Source organism: Poecile atricapillus, chromosome 7, assembly GCF_030490865.1.
Source record: "Poecile atricapillus isolate bPoeAtr1 chromosome 7, bPoeAtr1.hap1, whole genome shotgun sequence".
Lineage (NCBI taxonomy): Eukaryota > Metazoa > Chordata > Aves > Passeriformes > Paridae > Poecile > Poecile atricapillus.
The window spans coordinates 10,829,037-10,850,648 of NC_081255.1; the positions used below are offsets into that span (position 1 = coordinate 10,829,037).

At 37.5% G+C, this 21,612-nt stretch overlaps 1 protein-coding gene across 2 annotated transcripts in view; it reads left to right on the forward strand.

Moving 5' to 3' along the window:
* CDC73 (cell division cycle 73) overlaps positions 1–3,400 on the forward strand; it is a 108,584-nt gene extending 105,184 nt beyond the window's left edge. Inside the window, exons 17-18 of one of the 2 annotated variants that reach the window (XM_058842572.1) lie at positions 801–942; positions 1,785–3,209. In XM_058842572.1, coding sequence (XP_058698555.1) covers positions 801–942; positions 1,785–1,821 — 179 coding nt within the window. In that variant the 3' untranslated portion in view covers positions 1,822–3,209. Of the gene's footprint in view, positions 1–800; positions 943–1,784 lie in introns of both variants that reach the window. The other variant, XM_058842573.1, reaches the window with a different exon arrangement.
* The last annotated feature ends 18,212 nt before the right edge of the window (positions 3,401–21,612 follow it).

Below are 21,612 nucleotides of genomic sequence, written 5' to 3' on the forward strand. Positions count from 1 at the left end.
CAGATGGATCTGGAAAAGAAAACTGATTTTGTGGAAGACAAAATTAAGAGTGTGGTATCTGAAGCAGATACAACTCATATAATGAAAAATAACGAGTTTCCACAAGACTGATGGCTTTTTTTACTTTTCCAATACTAAAATCATCAGATTGGGTTACGAGATAGGAATTGTACAAGGCTTAAATATGTTGGTTTTAATGTTCACTGTGTAAATGCTTAGGCTTTACCTAATTCATATGTGGCAATAGTTCCCAAGAGAAAAATAACCATTAATATTTTACCATTTTTACCTGAGTATTAGATCAATGGAAATTGGCAGTTACTAGATTCCTCAGAATGCTTTAGGTAGCATTTGGGGGTTACACTGGCATTCTATTATCAATCCTCTTCAGATTCTTTTAGACAGGCTTCCTACTCAAAGGTCTTAGAAATACCTTTTTTATTATTATTTTTAGCTCTTTGACAGTTCAGAGATTTTCAGGTAGAACTTTGTTTCTCAAAGAGAATGTACTTGAATTGGCAGTGCTTTTCTGCTGTTCCCTTGGAATCTGTGCATCTAAAAGTAGAGGCTGCCCTTTCCCTTCACCCTGGAATAGCCTGAGAGCCATTGACCTCTGTATCTAACTGTGCCCTTTAGTGAGCAGTTGACTTCTTTGGGTTATGGGCTTGTTAATTTTACTCTCAGGCTTCATTCTGAAAAAGGAAGGGGGGGGGGGGCGGGGGGGGGGGGAATTTTTTATAACCAATAAAGAAACACTGAAGTCTTCATGTTTGTACCAAATGCTTTCCTGTTTGCTGTAGTTAAAGCTTTTCATCTCAAATATGATGAAGTGCGCCTGGATCCCAATGTACAGAAATGGGATGTAACAGTGTTAGAACTCAGCTACCACAAAAGACACTTGGACAGGCCAGTATTCCTACGCTTCTGGGAAACTTTGGACAGGTATGTTTCCTGCTTAAAGTCCTTGATGTTCATGCTTGCGTGGTTTTGGTGGGAATTAGAAGTTACATCAACCAGGGAATTGTTTACAACTTAGACATTTGAACAATGTTTTAGCTTGGAAATACTGCTTGTTTTGATTTTCTCTGATGATACAGTTAATAAAATGTAGTGGTATATGTTTACAGACTGTAAGTAATAATCTCCAAACTGTGGGTTTAAAGGAAGTGTAGTTACCATTAATCATTTATTAGTCTCATGATTCCCCACCTTCTGACTCAGATTCTCTGGGACACAACCCTCCTGAAGGGTAAGTTCACTGCAATACCTTGTTCACGTTGTAAAAAAGAAACTATTATCATGAAGCAATTCAAGAAATATTGAGGGAGGGGAGAAGCCCATGCATTTCATGAATGTTTAATTTTTTCATGTTGATTCACAGCAAACTGCTTAAATGATTGAATGAAAAAGAACAATGCTGTAGGAATTGTCAAAATAATTCCAATCACCAAACTTCCATGGCTTTCTATTTAAAAGTCTCAGAGGAACAATCTCCCAGGTTCAGACCCTATCTGAACTCCCAGAATGAACTAGCTGTCTTTACAACAGTCTTTCAATGTTAGAGGTCATGCAATGCCTTGGAAAACGTGGTTTTTTTGAGGCAAGGCTGTAGCCAGCTGTTACTTCGTGGGACAGATCCTGTGCATAACACATTGTATCTCTTTGTCAACTTTCTAATTCCCTAAGAATTCTTTTAACAATGCCTGTGCATTTTCCTCCTGTGAGTAAAATTCATATAAATGCCACAAGGGTAGTAATGCTGTCTTCTGTTAATTTTTTTTCAGGTATATGGTAAAGCACAAATCTCACTTGAGATTCTGAATCCTTCAGCTGCCATTCATTTCCTGAAGTACAGATTGAAAAAAATGGAAGGGGCTCCACTTTGGAGACCAGAGCTCGCACTGTATATGTCAAGAACTTTACAAATGAGGAAGGGTCACAGTTTAAACTTTTTTATAAAATCTTATTTGGATGATTCATGCTGTGGCAGGTTGATACCTGTTGTTAATCAGAAGCAAAGGGGTTTTGCTTAAAACTATTTTTTTAATGTTGTTAGCCTTCTAGTCTGCAATCCAAATTGTATATTTTGATAGCAGCAGTTTCTTCTCTGTTTTGTTAAATCAGCCACATTTTTAAATAATGTGTTTTGTTCCTGAATAGATGATAGCTGGATCTCCACGGCAGGTTCCCCGTGTGTGTGCGTGTGTGCATGGATGCGTGTAAATAAATGTGTGGGTGTGTCTATAGATATAGTGTACAAAAAAGTTATAGACACACTGACAGATACATAGATGTTTCCAGGCTTTCTAAACCACTTAGCTTCTCAGCTTAGTTTGGGGTTTCTTTGCTTAATGTTTGACTTACTGAAAATATTTTGTTGTGAATGATACTACATTTTAGTCAATAGGACTTGCAAACTGAGGAAAATGAAAGTTGTTTTCCATAAATCAAAATGTCAGCCTGTATATGTGTATTCTGACAGTCTTTGTTGAAAAAGGGAAGATCAAAAAATCTATTATCACTCTTTTTTATTTGTAATGTCCCAGTTTACTAAATCTTTAAACTTTATTATAGGCGTACCTTCAAGTTATGTTAACTTTAAATTGCCATTCACCACAAATCTCTTTCTTTAAACTGAAAGCATGCATGTGTACATTCCCATCTAGCAAATACCTTTTCATATGAGTCTAAATGTTACCTAGATTAAATGATGAATAGAGGTGGAGAGAGTTGGAATTTTTTTTTCCTGGAACAGCCACCACAAGGAATGAATAATTTTAACTTCTTTGCATTTATACCTCTAATACTATTTTCTCATGACAAAAGTGGCCCATACGTGTCTCCAGGAGTTGTAATTTTCTGAGCAGAGTGGCTAATACGGCCTCCTAAGAGTCCTGCATTGGAATGGAAAATCAGCCTTCTCCAATTACCAAAGAACAGATTTGCTTCATCTATAGTGTGAGGCCAGAGGATCCTGGTATTTGTACCAAATGCTGTATTTACAGCATCTCTGTATCTATGGAATAACATTAAGTTGATGTTGCATACCAGTGAATGTAGAGAATGATCAAATACTGTAACACCTGCATGATTTTTTTTCTTGGATAGGAAATACATGTTTATATTCCTGTTCTTAAAATTCAAAACCATGTTTTTTTAATATACTTTACATTTAAGGTTTGAGAAAAAATAAAGTGTTCTACCTATTCTGTTTTGGTTTTTATTTGATGTTTACTTCATTTTTAATAAAACCCAACGTCACATATCCTTAAGAGGTTTTTAAAACTATGTCTTAAGTTTATGAGGGCTGTGAGGCCTGACTTTTAATTGTTTGCTTCCATCCCTTCTATATTGAGACTGTATTTTCAAATTATCTTAATGGAAATGTGAAAACTCAAGCCACCAAAACAACCCCCCATAAATCCAAAGATTAGAAGCAACTGACCCTGGATTTTGGAATGAATCCAGCATGGTGACTGGGCAGAGTGGGCTCTACAGAGCTACTGGGATGTCTTCTGTTTGTGTGGGCAGTTGTGTAGTTACCATGTTTTCCCTGTATTTAAGCTTATTAGAAATGTGTCCATGTCATACTAGAGCTGGCTGAAACACTGAGTACTTGGTTTTAACCTGTACTGTACGGAGCAAAGCTGTAATGGCTTCTTCCAATACAGCAGCTGCTACCATGAGCAAGTGGTTCAATTCACAGTTCATTTCTGCTTTTAGTGAGATATCATGTATACTTTTTTTAAACTTCAACATTTCCAATTTTTTCAGACTCAATAAGTACATCATGGCCTATGCTGTTTTAAAGAGACTTCTAGGCAGTCAACCTGAAAAGCAAATTTTTGAGAAGTGTGTACTTGGCATGCAGTGTGATATACAGACCACAGAGTGGGTTTGCAATAGGCAGGGGTCAGTTATCTTTTCCATGTCCTGCACTTTACTTGTGTTTTCAACACAATTTTAGGTGTAATCCCAGATCCAGTATTGTATAAAGAAGATGGCTTGGTTTAGATGTAGATTTATGTATTTATTGCCAGTTAACTCCTCTGAAACTACTGAAGTTACACAGATGTGGAATGCACAGAAAAGCAGCATCTATGAAATCTCTGTGTGACCTGTGTTGGTTTTTATGGGTTGAGGACAAACCTTTAACATTTTAAAATTTTGTCCTGGCAAGCAGTTTGTGACCCAAGTTATACAATATGTATTTGTGAAGGAGCTGGCACCTGATTGTATATATTTCTGGCAGTCATAAAAGTAGTGATGTTTATAAAATGAGCCATTTTGCAATCAGATTCCTGCTGACATTATTGGAAGTTTAATTAGGTTGTTAGAATAGCATTACTGCTGCCTTTATAAGTAACTGCATATAGATTATGAAACTACTTGGACTTAAAAATTTAGCCTTACAGCAGCATTTTGCAACACAGGTGGAATTTTAGACACTTATGCTTAATTTATCTACATGTTAATGTAGAATAATAAAGAAAACTGATACTAAGAAGTGGGGAAGCTGGAGGAGCAGACATCTGTTTTACTAAGCTGCTTTCTTATTGCTAAGCAAATTCTACACACTACTTTGAGGTGTATAAAGTGTGCAAATTGTATTCAATTAAAATGTACAACTATAGTTGAGCTACTCCCCTGACTGCAGTTTATTGAACAATAGAATGACACGAGCATGAGAATCAGGTATCAGATTGGCTGTTCCTGTTATACACCTTCAGCATCATAACTACACTGTTTCATAAGTACCAGATGAGTGAGATGAAGCATGGTAAGTTGAGAACTGGTTTGAAGTCTGTTATTGGGCTCACATCCTGTCAGCAGGTGATTATTGCTTTTAGTAACAGGATTGGTGGGGCCAGTAGTTGGACCTGAAGTCATTATTTTATATTAAGAACTAAAATACCTGTGATTTATACTATCTGAGCAAAGCAGACAAAAGGGGAATTTTTTTGTAAGGTAAAGTAGGGCAACTGCAGGGACTTGGATCCTGAAGAAATTGCAGATCAGCATCCTCAGCTGAGTAGGCTCAGTTATGTAGCTATTACCTAGAAAATTTTGTAGGAAGATGGTTTTACAAATAGGTACTAAAGTCAGTGCTTGAGCTAGACAATTTATGGAACTATTCTGCAATGCTGTAAACCTTTTTATGTCTGAATTCAGAAGAAAATTTAGATAGCAAATTGTGTGCAAAGTTGCCTTTCATCATAAATTAAACTGTTATATTTGACAGCAAATTTGGAACAGCAAATTTGTTTTTGACTTTCATTTGCTGTGCAGTCGGTGTATAAAATATTGCCATTCTCTACAGGGACAGGCAAAAGTAAGTTTTATTAGTACAGCCTTTATTCTTTTGCTGGTGAATTATGCACTTAGTTGCTAATTCTTGCAAACACTATACCAGGAAAAAAAAGGGATCAAAATTAATGGCTTAGTGGTTTTAAAATTTAATGTCATGAATGCATTTTAGTTCAAAAGCCATAACTAAAGCCAAGTACTTTATTAGTGCTATGTGTTAATTAAAAATTAAAATCCCTGCCTGAAGAAACTGCTGGCCAAGTAGGTTATAGTTCAGCTAATGTGTGAAAAAATGTACCATGAACTGGAATCTCCAAATGTCATACCCTGAGTTGTTTATTTGTAACCAAATGGATTTTTTTGAGAGGTGGCAGTTCTGCTTCCTTTGCTGAACAATTGCATACTTCAATCACAGTTGTGTAGTTTCCTGTCTTAGGTTTGGATTTACATTGAGATTGTTTGCACAACACAAGGGTTCTGAGGCAGGGACAGAAAACAGATCACTGAGGATGGAGTTGCTGGAGTGGAGCTAAGGCACTTGGCAAGGTTAAAGATGGTGTCTGAATGGGGACTGTCATCAGTCCCATTCATATGGGACATATGAGAACATATCATCCTCATAGATCCTTCCAATTCAGCACATTGTACTGTGCTAATTTTTCTTTAAACAATTAATTTTTATAATCTTATAATATTACATATTTATATAATTATATATAATTATTTATATAATTATATATACTTATATAATTATGTATATTATTATATATAATTTATAAAATTATAATTTTATAATTTTCAAAATAAGAATGCAAATGCAAAGAACAATCTCAAATATTTCAATCTTTATTGCAGATACTAGTTCACATGTAAAAATGAAAGATACAGGGCGGTACAGAAAAATAACTTAGTGTCTGTTTTGTATTTCCATGTGCAGATTCTTTTGGTGTACTTCAAATGCAGCGAAAATGTTTACTTGCTTTACAAGGTTCCTACGTGTATCAATGGAAACTGTCAGAGGTAAATCTTCAGCTGCAGTTGTAGATTTTATGAGTGTGTGGGTTTTAAGTTCTGACCTGTGTCAGTGGCCAAATTTTAGTAGTGGTTTTGAAGGTTGAAATTGAAATGAAATCTCAAAAGAACCCTATGGGAACAGCTACTATTGAATGACAAAGAAAACAAACTTTCCATGAGACTAAACCTTTAAACTATGATATAATTATCATAAACTTGTGTTTAATAGACTGTTAAATTTAAATTTTTTGGAAATATCTTGTCACATGACCCATTATTTAAGATCGGAACTATATTAATGACATTTTTTAGAGTTAAAGTTCAGCATTAGCTGAAGTCCAACTTCTGAAAATTCCTAGGAAAAATATTGTCGTGGTTTTAAACCAATAACTAAAAAATTACTTATTTCCTGCTGTGAGATATGGATTAGAGCAAGAGCAAAACAGGCTTAGAACTTAAAAAGGAATAAAGAAAGTTTATTAACAAACTACAAGAATAAGAACACCAGAATAAACTTCCAGAAAACCCTTTTTATCCCCTACTACCCACCATTCCCTTGTTCACATGACAACAGAGACAAAAACTTTGGAACTTTGGTGGTTAAAACAGTCCCAATTCCTGCTACAGTCTTTTCATCAGTCTTTGTAGAGAAACAGAAGTCTCTTTCTGTTAATTTATGGAGTATCTCACAAGAAAACTATTTCTGTTACAGTTTTCTATTTCCCTGATGTCAGTGGCCCAGAAATCCTGTCATCAGAGCTCACTCCTCCCATCTCACATCACTCTGAGGTGTGTATGGGCCAATGAGTCTAGGGATGTCATTTTAAGGATGAGTTATTCAAAGGCAAAAGTCTTCTTCATCTGTCTTTGTGAGCTCTACTGGAAAACAGTTTTCTCATTGCCCCCCAAAGCTTCAAATTTTCGCTTCACTCTGTTCCAGCACTTCACTGTATCACAATTACTCTACTTTTTACTCAAAATCCACACTTTGAACACTCCATTCCTCCCTATATACTCTATCATGAATTAAAGGAGTTTTTTCAAGACCTTATTGTCCATCTCCATAGCTTTAACAGAAAAATATTTCAGCTTATAAAGCATCTCCTTATTCTCTACTGTTTCTGAAGCTTCTTTACTGTCTCTGATAGTTTTATAAAGTCTCTTTACATGTTGATTACTCTCTTTTTCTCTCTGTGGATAAAAGGATTAATCTGCAAGTCTCATCTGGGTAATGAAAAGGTTAAAATCTTGCCCAGGCTTTTGTAGATGGTTCTGTGATCTCTGCCGGAGCAGCAGCTGGAGCTGTCTGCGATAGAAGATTCTTCATGGCTGCTCTGGAGAGTGCGGTCGCTGTCTCAGCCTGCCGCAGGTCCAGAGCTTTTTTCCTTTCTTCACTCGGCAGTCTCTGGTGAATTCCGTCACAGCAAAAACTGCAGCCGAGCCAGGGACCGGCCTGGCCTGGCCAGAGCCTGGGGCAAGCCCCGCAGGCCCCATCTCCCGGCCGGGAGCCGCTGGGCCCAGCCCAGCCCCGCTCGGGCCACATGGGCTGGGCAGGGAACGGGAGGCCAGCTGGAGCTCTGTTACCTTTCACAGCCAGGAAAACAAAGAGCACAAAAGTCCCATGACTTTACATCTTAAGGAGGTGTTTACAAGTTGACTTCACTTTTTAATGGTTAAAACTGCTGTCAATTCTTAGAAATGACTGATAATTGGTCAGGAGGAAAAACTCCCATCAGCCACCAGCAGTTTCAACTTCCCTAGCTCCCAAAGCTATCTTAAAGGGAAAGCCACCCCATGACAAATATCTTGTGGGAAAAAGTGGGATGTCTTTCTAATTGCCACAGTCAACTTAGCACTGAAAGAAGAAACAAAGCATGTTTGTCATTTCAGTGCACTGCAATACCAAGCAACTGTATTACAACTTTATATATAGGGCTGGATTCATCCAAACACAGACTTCAGTCGTATATGCATCTATAATTGAAGGACTTTTCTAGATGTACTTTAAATAGTGGAGAGATATAAGCACTTGTAGGACAGCTATCATTTCCTTATAGCTTACATGTCTAAAACAGGTCAGGGAGAGCTATCTCAGAACTTCGACTGTAAGTGAAACCTACATATCCAGATCACATGCAGGTGTCACCACTCTTAATGTCAAAATATTGTTGTGATGGATTGCTCTCTTAAATGAGAAAAAGTCAAATAATGTGTAAGTCAAAGAATATCTGACAGATCTGTATCACAAGCTTAAATCTTCTCTAAAATATATAAATCTAGAGTACATACTAGTAGGAGAAAAGAAAATCAGTTAAGATCAAATATGTACTTTCACAACACTGAATGTATTTGTATTGGTGAAATAGGATATAAAAAAATACCTTAAAGAAACAGCTTATAATGTTTCCTTTTTTCCTTCCCTCTTGAAATCCTTTCCAGAGACTTATCCAGCCACCACTCTGCTTCCCTTACTTGTTCTTCCTGCTTGTTTCTGCCAAACTGGGACTGTTCCCTAGCCCACAGCCTTTTTATGTAAGCACACCACTAGGAATTATTCCTCTGCCCTATCAGGGCACAGAAAGGGCAGTGGAAGCATGAACTTCTCCCTATTGTGTCTTAAAGCTGTTTACAAGCTAAAAAACTCCAAACAAACAAAAACCTCAAATCCAGTAAAAATATATGTATGACCTACTGAATATTTCAACCTGCTTCTTTCTAGTTTAGTTTTCACCTGTAGCAATGAAGCTTTGACGTTTTGAACATAAAAGTTCCAAAGGCATACTAGTTGTTAGTACTTCCTTAATTACTGGTATGTCACTAATTATTCTCCAAGGACCTTTAACTGCAGAGTTCTCCCTGAGACTGAGTGAAATCTAAACACTTAATTACCTGATCCTCTTTGTTCACAGCTGGCAAAGGGTTTGAGAAGCACCACACTAATTTTGTTACTGATTCTGTGAGACAGAGCAAATAAAAAAAATTATGAGCAGCGAAAAAATAAAATTCTGATACTTGTTTTTCAGATGCTATTCAACTCTTATAATAGAGCGATTTACAATTGAATAATAATTGTCAGATGACCACAGCAACTAATACTAATCCCAAGAGCAGAAAGTGTGGATTTCATAGTTTGCCAGGGCTAGCAAATTTTGCAGCATGCCCTTAAAAAGAGGGTGTAGCTGAATGGCACCTCACCATCTGTGTCTGTAGTGGGACATCTGGGCTGAACCCCTCCTCAGCTGAAGTGTCCATATTTGGATTGCATGTTCCACAGGAGACAGGACATCTTTTTATTCTGTAATAAAACTTGTAGGAAAGAGCCTGTGTTTTATGCACAATGGAAGCAATTAGTGTGGTTGCTGAAAAGTTGCTAAGAAGCTAACAATGGGATTAAAGATTAAAACCAAAACAACCAAAAAAAGAAAAAAACATGCGAAACCCACCCAACAACAACGTCAAATTAGCAAAAACACCAGCAAACCAAACCCAAACAACGTAGAAATTACTAAACTGAAATACATTCAGAACAATGCATTGTGAAGTCTGTATACAACAAATATATTCTGTGTGGATTAATGCCCTAAACTGTATTTCAAATAATCTTGTTTTACCTTTGTCAAGTTGACTGATCTACAAATTCACTCACTGGTGTAAAATTCCTCTTGAATTTAATTTTTACTTAATACTGGATTTTTCTGGCTTTTGTCAGTAGCTACTGGTCTGTTCATCTTGCCTTTTCTTTCACCCAAATATCAAGGCAGCTGGATGATCTTGTTAGTACAGAATTAAGTAAATAAAAAATAACAATTAATTTTGTGCTTATGTTCATAATTTGTGTTTATGTACATTACTGTTCTGAGAAATCCATCATGATGTACATTGTCATTTCTTAGATCATGATTTTTGTAATGTATCAAAATTAAAGTGTGGTGTTCTCCATATGTTAATTCCTTTCAAAACACAGTTGACACTTAGCCATACAGCATGAGACAATAATCAATACCTTAACTAAACTATATAAGAAATCAGAGGTAAGGAAAACTCTGCATTTAGTAATTTGCCTCTCAGGACTGTGTTTTCACACTGATACAGACTGAAGGCCATTTCCAAGAGCAATAAATAGCCTTTGAGAACTTCAGGATAATAAAAAACTGCCAGAAGTCTTTGAAATGCATGGAATATGTCAGGGATATACCCATTTGATATGAGATGTGAAAGGCCAAGCAGGTGTCTTCAACACATTCTCATCTGTCACACATCAAGTGTGCAGAATGGTAATAAATTCATCATTACTGGCCCAGCAATTCTTCCTACAATGTATTTTCTAATGCTTCTCATCTTGTACCCTAACATTGTGATTTTTACTGTTTTCTGGCATTAATACCTTCAGGTCTGTTACCAGTCACATCAGGGAAGGGGACAGGTGTAAATATTTTCTAATTTTTAGCTCCTTAAATAGTCAGTATCTCTTGAAACAGGAGTTATGTCCAGAGCAGGTGTGTCTGGGAAGAGTTGCTTAATTGAAAAACAGGAAAATAAGTAGATTGTGGTCACTGCTTGATTTAGGGGGCACAGCAACCCAAATGTTTGAGAAGTCATTATTTCCACACTGTCTCAACCCATTAGCTAGGTTTTCTTAACTCTTGTACAGTTCTATTTCACAGCATTTACTTACCATTGTTCTCTCAGCCTCTCCCATCTTTGTACTGTATTGGAGTACCTGCCCCCTTTCTCTAAAAATAACTCAGCTAGCCAAACCTATATTGCTAGCCTTATAAACTGATGCAGCTCACCAGAGCCCAGGCTAGCTCAGTGGACACACCCACACCACACCAGGTGTGAGGAACCACTTTGGTATTGGTTTCACCAGAGGCAGAACCTTTCGAGCTGCTTGCTCTACAGTGAAGGAAACCAGCATCTTGGATCAGGTGAACGCAAAAGGAGGAGGCTCTCTATATGTAAAGTTCCAGCAGGGAAGGGTTTACTCGTGCTGAAGGGCTCAGAGATAGAAGACCCCTGAGCAGCTCTGTGCACAGGAATTTAAACAGTAAGGTTTCAGGGGGTGGGTACAAACAATTAACCAATAGGGAAGCCAGGGGGAAGGAGTGAGAGGAGGGGAATAGAATTCAGAATCTAATAGAGATAAAGGAGAAGAGAGGGCAGGTCACATGGGCCAATGGGGACCTTGACCCCGGGGATTTCCGAGGGGGGGGGGGGGGGGGGGGGGGGTACTGCAAGGGACTGGGCTAACAGGAGATTGACAGGGAAGGATCCAGAAAAAGGGCCAGGGTTTACAATGACAGATAGGGAAATTAAGGGGTTGGGTTACGGTGATGGGCAGCATAGGAGAGGCTACAACCTAGGGACAAACCAGCCCTGGGGAAACATAAGAACAAATCATTAACCATACAACTGTAAATTAACAAATTATTAAAATAAGCACACAGCACAACAATGAACAGTCATGGTCTATCTCATATCAATGTCAAATATTTTTCTATAGTAGTAAAAGATGACATAAAGTTTATATCTGTAATAGAGAGATAAATGTCTGGTTTTCTTTAATGCAGCTCTTAATGTTTCACACCACACTTAGCAATGCAGTGGATGGCATTGTCTGCAGACTAAAAGACTCCTTAAAACCAGCAATAACCTTGAAGCTTTTAGAATCCAGATAGAGAAATGGGAGTTCTGCTGTGTCATAAAATGATGATAAGGTGAGGAGGTTCAGGACTATCAAAGGAGTCATATTTCTACAGTGCCCGTGGCAGTCATGATTTTGCAGTGGTTTTATGCTCTGGAGGTTAAATGAAGTCATTAGTAGATTCTCTGTAATATGTCAGAAAAAGTCTATATGTGAACTTTAAGGTTAAGATTTACAAGCTAAAAAAATGATATAATTTTTTCATCATGCCATTGCCTTTGTTAGAATGTGCAGCTGAAACAATCTTAATGAAATGGTTGTCTGACTCAGCTAACTATTGCATCCTTCTCCCTGGGTAAGCTAGCTGACCCTGCATAACAATTTAGGTCATGAGGTAGATTGACACAGCTTTTACATTAGCTGAGTATGGAGCTAATAACTGCTAACAACAGCAGTTTTTCTATTATTGGAAATTGATCACAATGTTAAAAAAACTAAGTATTTTGATGTTAGAAGAAAGCTGCAGGTCCTCAGCAGTGTCAGAAAGCAGCTGCTTGCATGGGACCAGATTAATTTTGCTTCAGCAATGCCATGGCCTGACTGATACAAATGATATTTTAAAGCACTCTCTTTTTGAGGTGGATGACTTGGAATATTTAAATTTTCTAGAAATTCAGTGCTTTTCCCCAATGACACTAGTGTTTGATAACTTTATTTCCCTGTGAAGGTAGCAAGTCCAAATGTTGTATCATATGTGCCTGGAAGGCAGAATTTCTGCCTGATTGCTGGAGAATGTGGATGACTGCTGTTTACTTACACTTGTAAATGGCATGCCTTGTGCCCTTTGGAAAGACATTCTGTTGTATTAACTTCTACCTTCCTGTGCACCCCTTTTCATTCTAATTACTTGTAGTGAAATGTGTATCTTTCAACAGAATGATAAACCTGATTTACCAAATTTGCAGAGTAAAGTGCAAAGTCTAATATAATTATCTGTGTCGTGCAGAGCTAGTGTGATTTTCCTATAATTTTCTGCAAATGTCTATTTAACTATCATGCTTGTGAAAGACCATGGAGAAAGAAAGTTATTGATTCTAGATCAAGTATTTCCAGTATTAAAATAAGTTTCTCTCAAATTAGATGTGCAATGTCTACATAGCATGTAACAAAGTGCAAGCAAATTAAGCAGAGAACATCCTGGCTTTCTGTGGGAACATGTTCTTCACCCAGACTGCAGCATTAATGTAGGTGCATCCTTTGAGGCTCAGTCTAGATTCTGGGTAAAATGGTCAAGAAAAAGAATCATACATATCTGGGGAAAAAAAATCCATTATACTTAGTCTCTTACTAGTTCAGTTGCTGTGGAAGGATCTAAGCCATCAGGGTAAGTCAATGTCTTGCAGTCTTAGCCTAAAACTAGTATTTACCTAATAGACTTCACCTTGAGTTTTGGAGGGCCACTTTGTGCCTCTAATGTAAGCCCTGTTAACTAATTCTTTTATGGGACTTCTCTATTGTATAAAACTATTTTTAAAATGGAGCTTGTTTAGATGGTTCAATGTAAACAGATTATTCTGTTTTCACTTTCAGGGTAGAGACACATGTTTTATTAGTTTTATCTAAGAGAAATGCTATTTGTTTGGGTTGGTTTGTTTATATAGTATGTTTCTCCTGTGTTGGCACTCCTTTTATCACTGGGATAGGAATTAATGTGGGATTTTTGAAGGGTCAGGGGAGGTCTACTGTGTTTTCCAGTACTTAAAAGGTACCTGAGGAGAAAACGGGTTCTTTCTTCACGAGGATGCACAGTGACAGGAAAAGAGTAAACAAGGACAAGTTTCTTCAGAGACAGCTCTGTCTGGAATGAAGAAAAGGGGAAAAAAAAAATTCTTCATTAAAGCAATTAACTCTTCCACAAAACTATGGAGTACTCCACTCACTGGAAGTACTCCAGACTTGGCTCTATGGGCTCTGGTTCACCTGGTCTGTTGCCCTGCTTTTAACAGGAGGTTAGACTCATTGATCTCTGAAGACCATGGGAGTCTTCCATAAGCCCACAAATCCTCTGCATCATCTCCTTACTATCTCACGTTGTTTCAAGGTCACTGATCATTCCTTTATGTGGTAGAAATGTACAATGTGCCATTCAATATTAGGACCTAATTAACCTTATATTTGTCTTTAAACAGAAGTGTGTGAAGTTAGTCACATGCTGATGTTCATTCATGTCAATGGCTTCCATGTCAACAGACTGGTGCTTTCCAAGGAAAGCTCCTTGAGTTTCTTGGGACCCTCAGGTAGATTAGGAACCATCCCTGCCTCAGGTGCCTCAGGATGCCTCTCCCCAGGAGCTGTGGCTCATCCCATTCACACCCCATCAGCCCTGCAGCTCCCCACCCAATCTTTGAACAAGAACCAGGTAATTTTTCTCCGTGTGGCTATGAGGGTGAGGTGACACAGAGCAGGAGGCACTGGGAGGCAGAGGAAAGCAGTTAGTTTCAATTGTCTCCTCAGTTTAATCAGTCAGTTTGTAATCAGCAGAAGGTGGTGGAATTTAAATATTGTTCTGAGTAATCTTCTAATAATAGCCAGGATGATTTTATTATGTAAATATTAACAATCAAGTTTATTTGCTGATTGTTTCCCCTTCCAATTAGCAGTGTGGCTTTATTCACACCTATCTCAGCTTCTGCAGCAAAGAGCAAGAGTTGCTTGCTATCTTTTCCAGATCCAGATGGAGAAAGTTAACTTTTCGTAATGTACCTTCAACACAAGCCTGTCCCCTTAACAGTGGTTTGCTTTGTTTGGTGGGGTTTTTTTTGAGTTTTTGGGTTGGTTTTGGTATTTTGTGGAAAAATATATCACTGTCTTTCTTCAAGTGTTAGCTACGGTTTTTTTCTCTGCTGTTATCAAATAGCCAATTTGCTTCTTAGTTTTCTTCCTTGATTCTCTGACCACCAGTGAATTAATTATGTCCATTTAAGAAGGTTTTTTTTATGTTTCAAGTTATTCTGAGAGACTTCTGTTTCTCTCTGACAGGTTAACAGGGTGATCTGATTTTTTTTATGAATCATGAAGATTGGTAGTCAAAAGCCACTGCCTGTTATCTTCGTAATTTAATTTAGGATATGTTCCTTCTTCCCCTCCAGCTGAAGATATTGACTGAGACAGGACCAAAAGTGTCTTTGATGGTTAGGGTCAGTGAGATACAAGGTAAAATTATGTTATCCATGTCTTAGGAACCTTCAGTGATTTTACTTTTTCCTTCCAAATCCAGAGGTTTTTGAAATTTCACTGATCTGGTCTCACTGGGGTACGTCTCACAGAATCAGTCTTCTCAGTGTTATTGCTCCTCATCCATAAAGGTTCTTTTCACTAACAGCAAAAAGACCTCTAAGATGCATTTACCTCACCAAGTGAAACCAGGTTTTCAGCATTTCTCTTTACTGGAATTGGGTATTGAATGTTTTGGATTAATCAAGTTTAGCAAGCTCCAACTTTTCTCTTGTATGCTAAGCAAAATGTAGTTGAGCTCTGTTTATCAGTTTACCTATCAGTTTACCAATTTCAGGAAGCATCTGTTTTTTCATCCTGTTTCACAGTTCCTGAGGTTAGCAGTAAAGCCCTTTACCAGGGCTGTCTAGGGAGGGAATTCAATGGGTATCATCCCCATTCCTAACATGAACGGAACTATTCAAAGTAAACTCAACACTTTCATGAGGCTTTTTGCTACTGTTAAGGCACCAAGGACTGTTTCAATGCTGGTAGAACTCTAGTTTTTTCTGAACTACAGTAACGTGGTCTATCTGATAATTATGAGGGAGTTGGATTCTTGCTTGCAATGATCCGCAGGATAAATTTATATGTAATTTATTTCTTGAAGTCAAAAGAATGTTGCTTGTTAAATACTGAGGTTCTTCAAGGTGTAAACAGAATAATGAGTTTTAGAGATGAGTTAGATATAGGAATCATAGGATGAAATTCTCTGATTTATTCTGTGGGAAGCTGGGTGAGCATCTCGGTCTTTTCTAGCCTTAAAATGCAGTAATATTTGAAATGGTTTGCTTTACTCTACAGAAAAAAAATTGAGAGTTTGCTGTGCTGTACCAGAAAATACAATCTGCTGTAACTGTCACAAGAATGTCATTTCCTATCCAAAGTCGCTAAAAAAAGGAAAAAGCAGAACATATGAACCATTTACATACTCAACCAGGTTTATTTGGACAATGCTAAAAGGAAATTTAGTAGAGCAGGTTCACACATGTTAAAAATAGCAGTTGCTGAAAATGTCTTGCCCCTGAAAGATGTTGAAGAAGCTCCAGAGTTTGCTCACTTAAGACAGTCTTTATAGGGAAATGCAGTCGATTAAAATGAAACAAATTCCTGTGTGGGAAGGTGGCACATTGCAAATGGAAGGGCCCTTATCTGGCTTTCCAGAGCTAAAGAACTCTTTATCTTGGGATGCTGGGTTTGATTCTGGGCATTAGATTTTGGGTTAGGTTTGCTACCTTACCATGATTTGCTTAGTTTTTGAAATAGACATGTTAGAGATGAAAAGCAGGTGTGTTGTCTTTCCAAGCAGTGTTTACAGCTGTCATCGATATATTTACATTTACTAACAGTCTGATGTCTTTGTATATAATGTTTTAAAATGTCCTCCCTGACCTCTGTGCAAGTCTTTTGTTACATATTTCTAATTGTTCAAAAGCAGCAGTCAAGAGAGACTGGGGGCTCTGGAATTCTGTAGGTGTCAGAATGCAGGTAAACAGCCAAGCTAATAATCAAATAATAATCAAAATAACTATCAAATTGTAGCACAGATTAGAGGATAATCATGCTTAGAAAATGGTCAATTCCCTCTAACTGGAGGTAAAGTGATATGGTCCTCATATCTGCTACACTTCAGAGGCAACCAGAAATTATGAATAGCACTTAAATTCTTACCAATGTTGACTATTATTAGACATAAGATTTGAGCACTTGGGTTCTTTACAGATGTATATGTTATGTTGTAATTGTTCCATTATTTTTTCCTTTGAGTTATTAAAGGATCTGCCCACACAATCTGCTGTATTTTATTGATGCTGTAACATCATGTGTGAAAAAAGGTTTCTTCGGATAAGAATAGAGCATAGAAGTGTAATCCTTTGTTCTCTTTAAAATGTTTCTTCCTTTCCCAAATATTCTGTTAGAACAGAGAGTTTAGAAAAGGAGTTAAAGTCAAGTTCTTCCAAACATTTACCAAATGTGGCTTCTAAAATCTCTCAGCTACCACAATCCTTTTGTTAGAGCCTGGAGCTGGCTTTTGGTTCTTCCATGCATCTCTGCTTGGCATGTGACTGCTGAGCAAAGCAAAGGGGGTAGGACAGACAGAGAAATATGTGATGGAGATAGAGAACATCTGGAGAGACCATTTCAAAGTACAAGAATGACACAGGAATTCTTTAATACAGTCTGATTGCAAGGAGGAAATACTTCTATGCTGACTTTTCTGGGGGAGAGGTGTGATTGTTTTGTAACCAGGAAGATGTTTTCTTCTCTGGGTCTCCCCCTCCTTAGCGTGGTTTCTGTCTTATTAGTCAGATAAGGGGAGGTTTCAGCTGAACAGACATGAAAAAGCTTCTTTGGCAGCTAAGGCCAAAGATGGGCTGCAGCTGATCCATGAGGTAAATGAGCTTTTGTGCTGGGGAGCCATTCCTGCTTTAGAGCAATTAAGATCCAGAAGGCACCAGTGGAGCTAGCAGCAGTTGGTGCTATTGTACCTACTTTAGGAGATCAAAAGCAGTTTTTCCTGCACAAGTTGAAAACAGCTTTCAGACCATTTCTTTAGACTGTGCATATGGCAAAATTGGTAGTTCTTTGTGCAACGTAGATTCAGATTTATCACTTCCTGAAATAAAAGCAGCACTTTATGGTAGCAGCACATGTTTCAAATAGAATTTCTGCCAGAGACAAGTGATTTAATGTGACTCAGTTTTCTCAAGAGGTGTCAGACTCTGTATGCTATCCTAACATGAGAGCCCAAAATTAACTTTATAAATATTTTGCTATCCTGATAGCTGGAAACAGCTCAACTGAGATCTCAGGCTGGTCTCAAATTGAAGAAGGGGCATGGAGAGGGGGTTGTGTCCTGCTGCGTCTGAACAGGTTTTTCCTTGCTTGGGAAAGCTTCACTGCTGATCCCTTGGGTTGTCAGTCCAGGACTGTAGTGCTTTTCCTTTGGCACTGTATTCTCAGGGGAAGGGGGAAAAAAGGGACATACAACAACAGCTTTTAAAATAACAGCTGTTTATCTCATGTGCATTTCTCTGTGGATTTAAAGGCTGGCAAAGCTTTGCTGTCCCTGCAGTCTGACTACATTGAAAAACAAACAAAAAATCCTAGACACACAAAACCACCAGACTCAGGACTTTGAGGTTCAGTCTGTGTCCCAATTTACATCTTAAATTTAGAAGTCTTTGCAGAACTTGCAAATACCCAGAAGTGTTTCTATCCATACTTGTGAGCTGTTTCTGTGCTGTAAGGACAGTTTCCCTCATTTCTAGCTTCAACAGCCTTTAAATATCAAGTCGTCACCTTCATCTGACCACTGTCTTTCCTCAACGAAGACATTGTGTGCCTTGCATTAATACATACTCTTTTACATAAATGAATTCATGTTGAGGTGATAGCTGACTTCTGAAGGATTCAGCTCACAGGCAGGCTCATGGGAAAATTCTGTTTAGGCAGCAGAAGAATGACCCATTTTATCAGGCACTTATAATTTGATTATTTCAATTAGAACAAATGCTTCTACTTCACATAGATATGATGGCAAATAAAAATCACTCTGAACAGGTCTTGTATCTCTGCTTTTCTATGTCTGAAAAAATATGCAAAAATATTAACAGGTGACTTGTAAGGCCATTAAATTTTGAAGTGAAATGATAAAGCACAAACAAAACATGAGGAATTAAGGAAAAGGGACATAGAAAAATCTATGGAGTAAAAAAAGAGAGAAGCAAGAGAAAATACAGAAATCATTTCACAAGGGGCCTGGAATTTTTACTAAATTACTGGTAGGAGGGAACACTACTTTCCATATTTGTTGACCAGTCTAATGAGGTAATTCTAAAGATTTCAAGGTCTCTAATCAGACAAACTGAACTAAGACTAAACATTGGTTTGGAGAAGTGGGGCTTCTGGGACAGCATCAGGAGTCTGACAAAGCAATTCCCAAGGGCAATCCAGAACACCATTTTCATCCTGACTGTTGTGACCAAGCAGCAGCACAGGGATGTGTGCCCAACACACTACTGATCCACTTATCAGATGACATTAAGATTTAAAAGAATCCATTTGATGTTTAGAGAATGCGCTTTTAATCCCTTTGCAGTGACAGGCAAAAGTCAGGAAGGAGAGGTAAGGTCCAGCACTGTCTGAATGTCTTTCCTTCCTCAGCCTGGCTCAGTAAACTCTGCAGTGGGGTATGTCCAGCTGGGACATCACAGCCTGCAGGCCAGCCAAAGGTGCTTTCTGCTGCTCTATCTGTGCAAACTGAGGCCAATTTATATTCAACATAATATAACACCTTTATTGGCTACACCATATTTAATGCCACTAAACCTTTGTGGAAGTTAAGCAATTTTTTTTCTTGTTGGAGAAGCATGACTGTTTCAGAACAGTGGAAAATAGGTTATTTATATGGTTTATGTTCATAAGCTGAAGTTCTCCGGCAATCTCTGGGGAGGAAAAAAAAGGATTATTTTCTCATCCAGTTTCTATTCTGCAATCCCTTCACTTGTCTTTTTGCCAAGTATATTGGAGCTGTGGCTTTTCCTATACTCTTTTCCTATGGAGTGAAAACTGAGAGCATCACTTTTCAGTCACCTATAAATATATATTTTTTCTTATATTATGAACTCAAAGTGCTAGAAAGTGCTAAACTTTTGATCTGCATAAAATTAGCATATTCAAACAATAGTAGGAATGAAGGGCAAACCTAGTTTGAAAATAAATTTCACCTTGAGATTTAGGAAGAAAAATATACATGTTCTTATAAAGCTTTATTTACACTCCCTTAAGGCATAATAAAATTCCTAGTATTCAGAAAATAGCAAACATGGAAATATTCTCTAAAACATAAAGAAACATAAAGAAAAAGGCAGTACATTAAAAATAAAAAATCAAACCTGAGAAGAAAAAAGACAAAACTGTTATCTTAATAAAATCAGGCATAGGCACAAAGCTTACTGGAGCTGGAGAGATTTTTCTGGTTATTTTTAGGGTTTCTGTATAAAACCTTTACTATTACATCTATATACCAGCATATATATATATACAGCCAATGCTTCTCTGCTGGGCCTTCGAATGAATTGCCATTTCCGTTTTCCATCACTAAGGAATAAAAAACAACAATCCACAAGACTTTAAATAGGCAATAAACTTAGCAGGGAAGTTTCTTTGTTTGCCTTCTACTTCAAGGTTTTTAAATGGAATTCTAAAACACTTTTATTCAGAATTTAATTTTTAAGTTCAAATCCTCAAAGCTGTGGGAATAGCAGGAAAACTAATTTATACAATATTCAAAAGTGTTGAATGAAACGTTAATATAAAGTAATTGAATCAACACTGGTATTGATATTTAAAATGCTTACAATTTCTGGAAAAAATGTCTTTCTGCTGGAAAACACTGCATCCTTAGAATTGTAACATTCCCTAGGAATGCTTTGGTTTTGCCTGAGCTTCCATCAGAAATCAGGCAGGGAATTTCAGTAACTTTGAGAAACCAGCTTTTTTGAGGCTTAGACAAAAGAATTTTGATTTCAAAGAAATGTAGTATTTATAACACTTACTGTAAAGAGCATCTGTATATCTGGCTTGACTGGATCTTTTTTTCCATTATTTCCAAAGAAAGAAGAATAACTCCTTGATCAGTCTGCTTTGTGTTTATATTCTTTTCTCTATATTTTATCTGTTTTGTCTGCTCAGGCTCCATGCTCTTTGCTGTAATGAGCTAATCTCTTACAGTGTTTACAATACTGAGTCCTCACTCTGGGCCAGCCCTGAAATATGAGTTTTATGATTACACTTGGTTACTATGGTTATTTTAAAAATAATTAGAAAGTAATTGCTTGAGAGGATATGTAAATACTGAGTGCTTAAGTGTCAGTTTTGACTCTGAAGAAATAATTTGAATAAATGAACATTCTTTAGAATTTGAGTTGACATAGTGAATAGTCTGTTCCTTAATAATGAATGCTGTGGTTTTGAAAAAGTAATTTCAGATATCTAATTTAGAAGTAGAAACCTTTGATTATTAAATGTTCTTTGGAAAGCAGCTTTTGGGGTCTTAATGTGCCCAAAATTGAATGCTATGAAAATTATTTCTCTTTGCAAAGTCCTGGTCTACAAAATTGAATCACCTTCAACTCCTGCTAACTTAAATATAACAATCACAGTAGGGTGTAGCAGTGTGAAAAATGGATATTGTTGCTGCTACCAGTCCAAAGCATCTCTTGAGAAAGCCACTCCAGTTGGCACAGACAGTCACTGTGTCCAAAACTCACACACATGCCATGGATAGGTCAGCAAGGAAAGATGGAATGGGTCTCCTGTATGGTATACCAGAGAGGTTTATTGCAACCTCACCGAAGGGATCCAGTGGC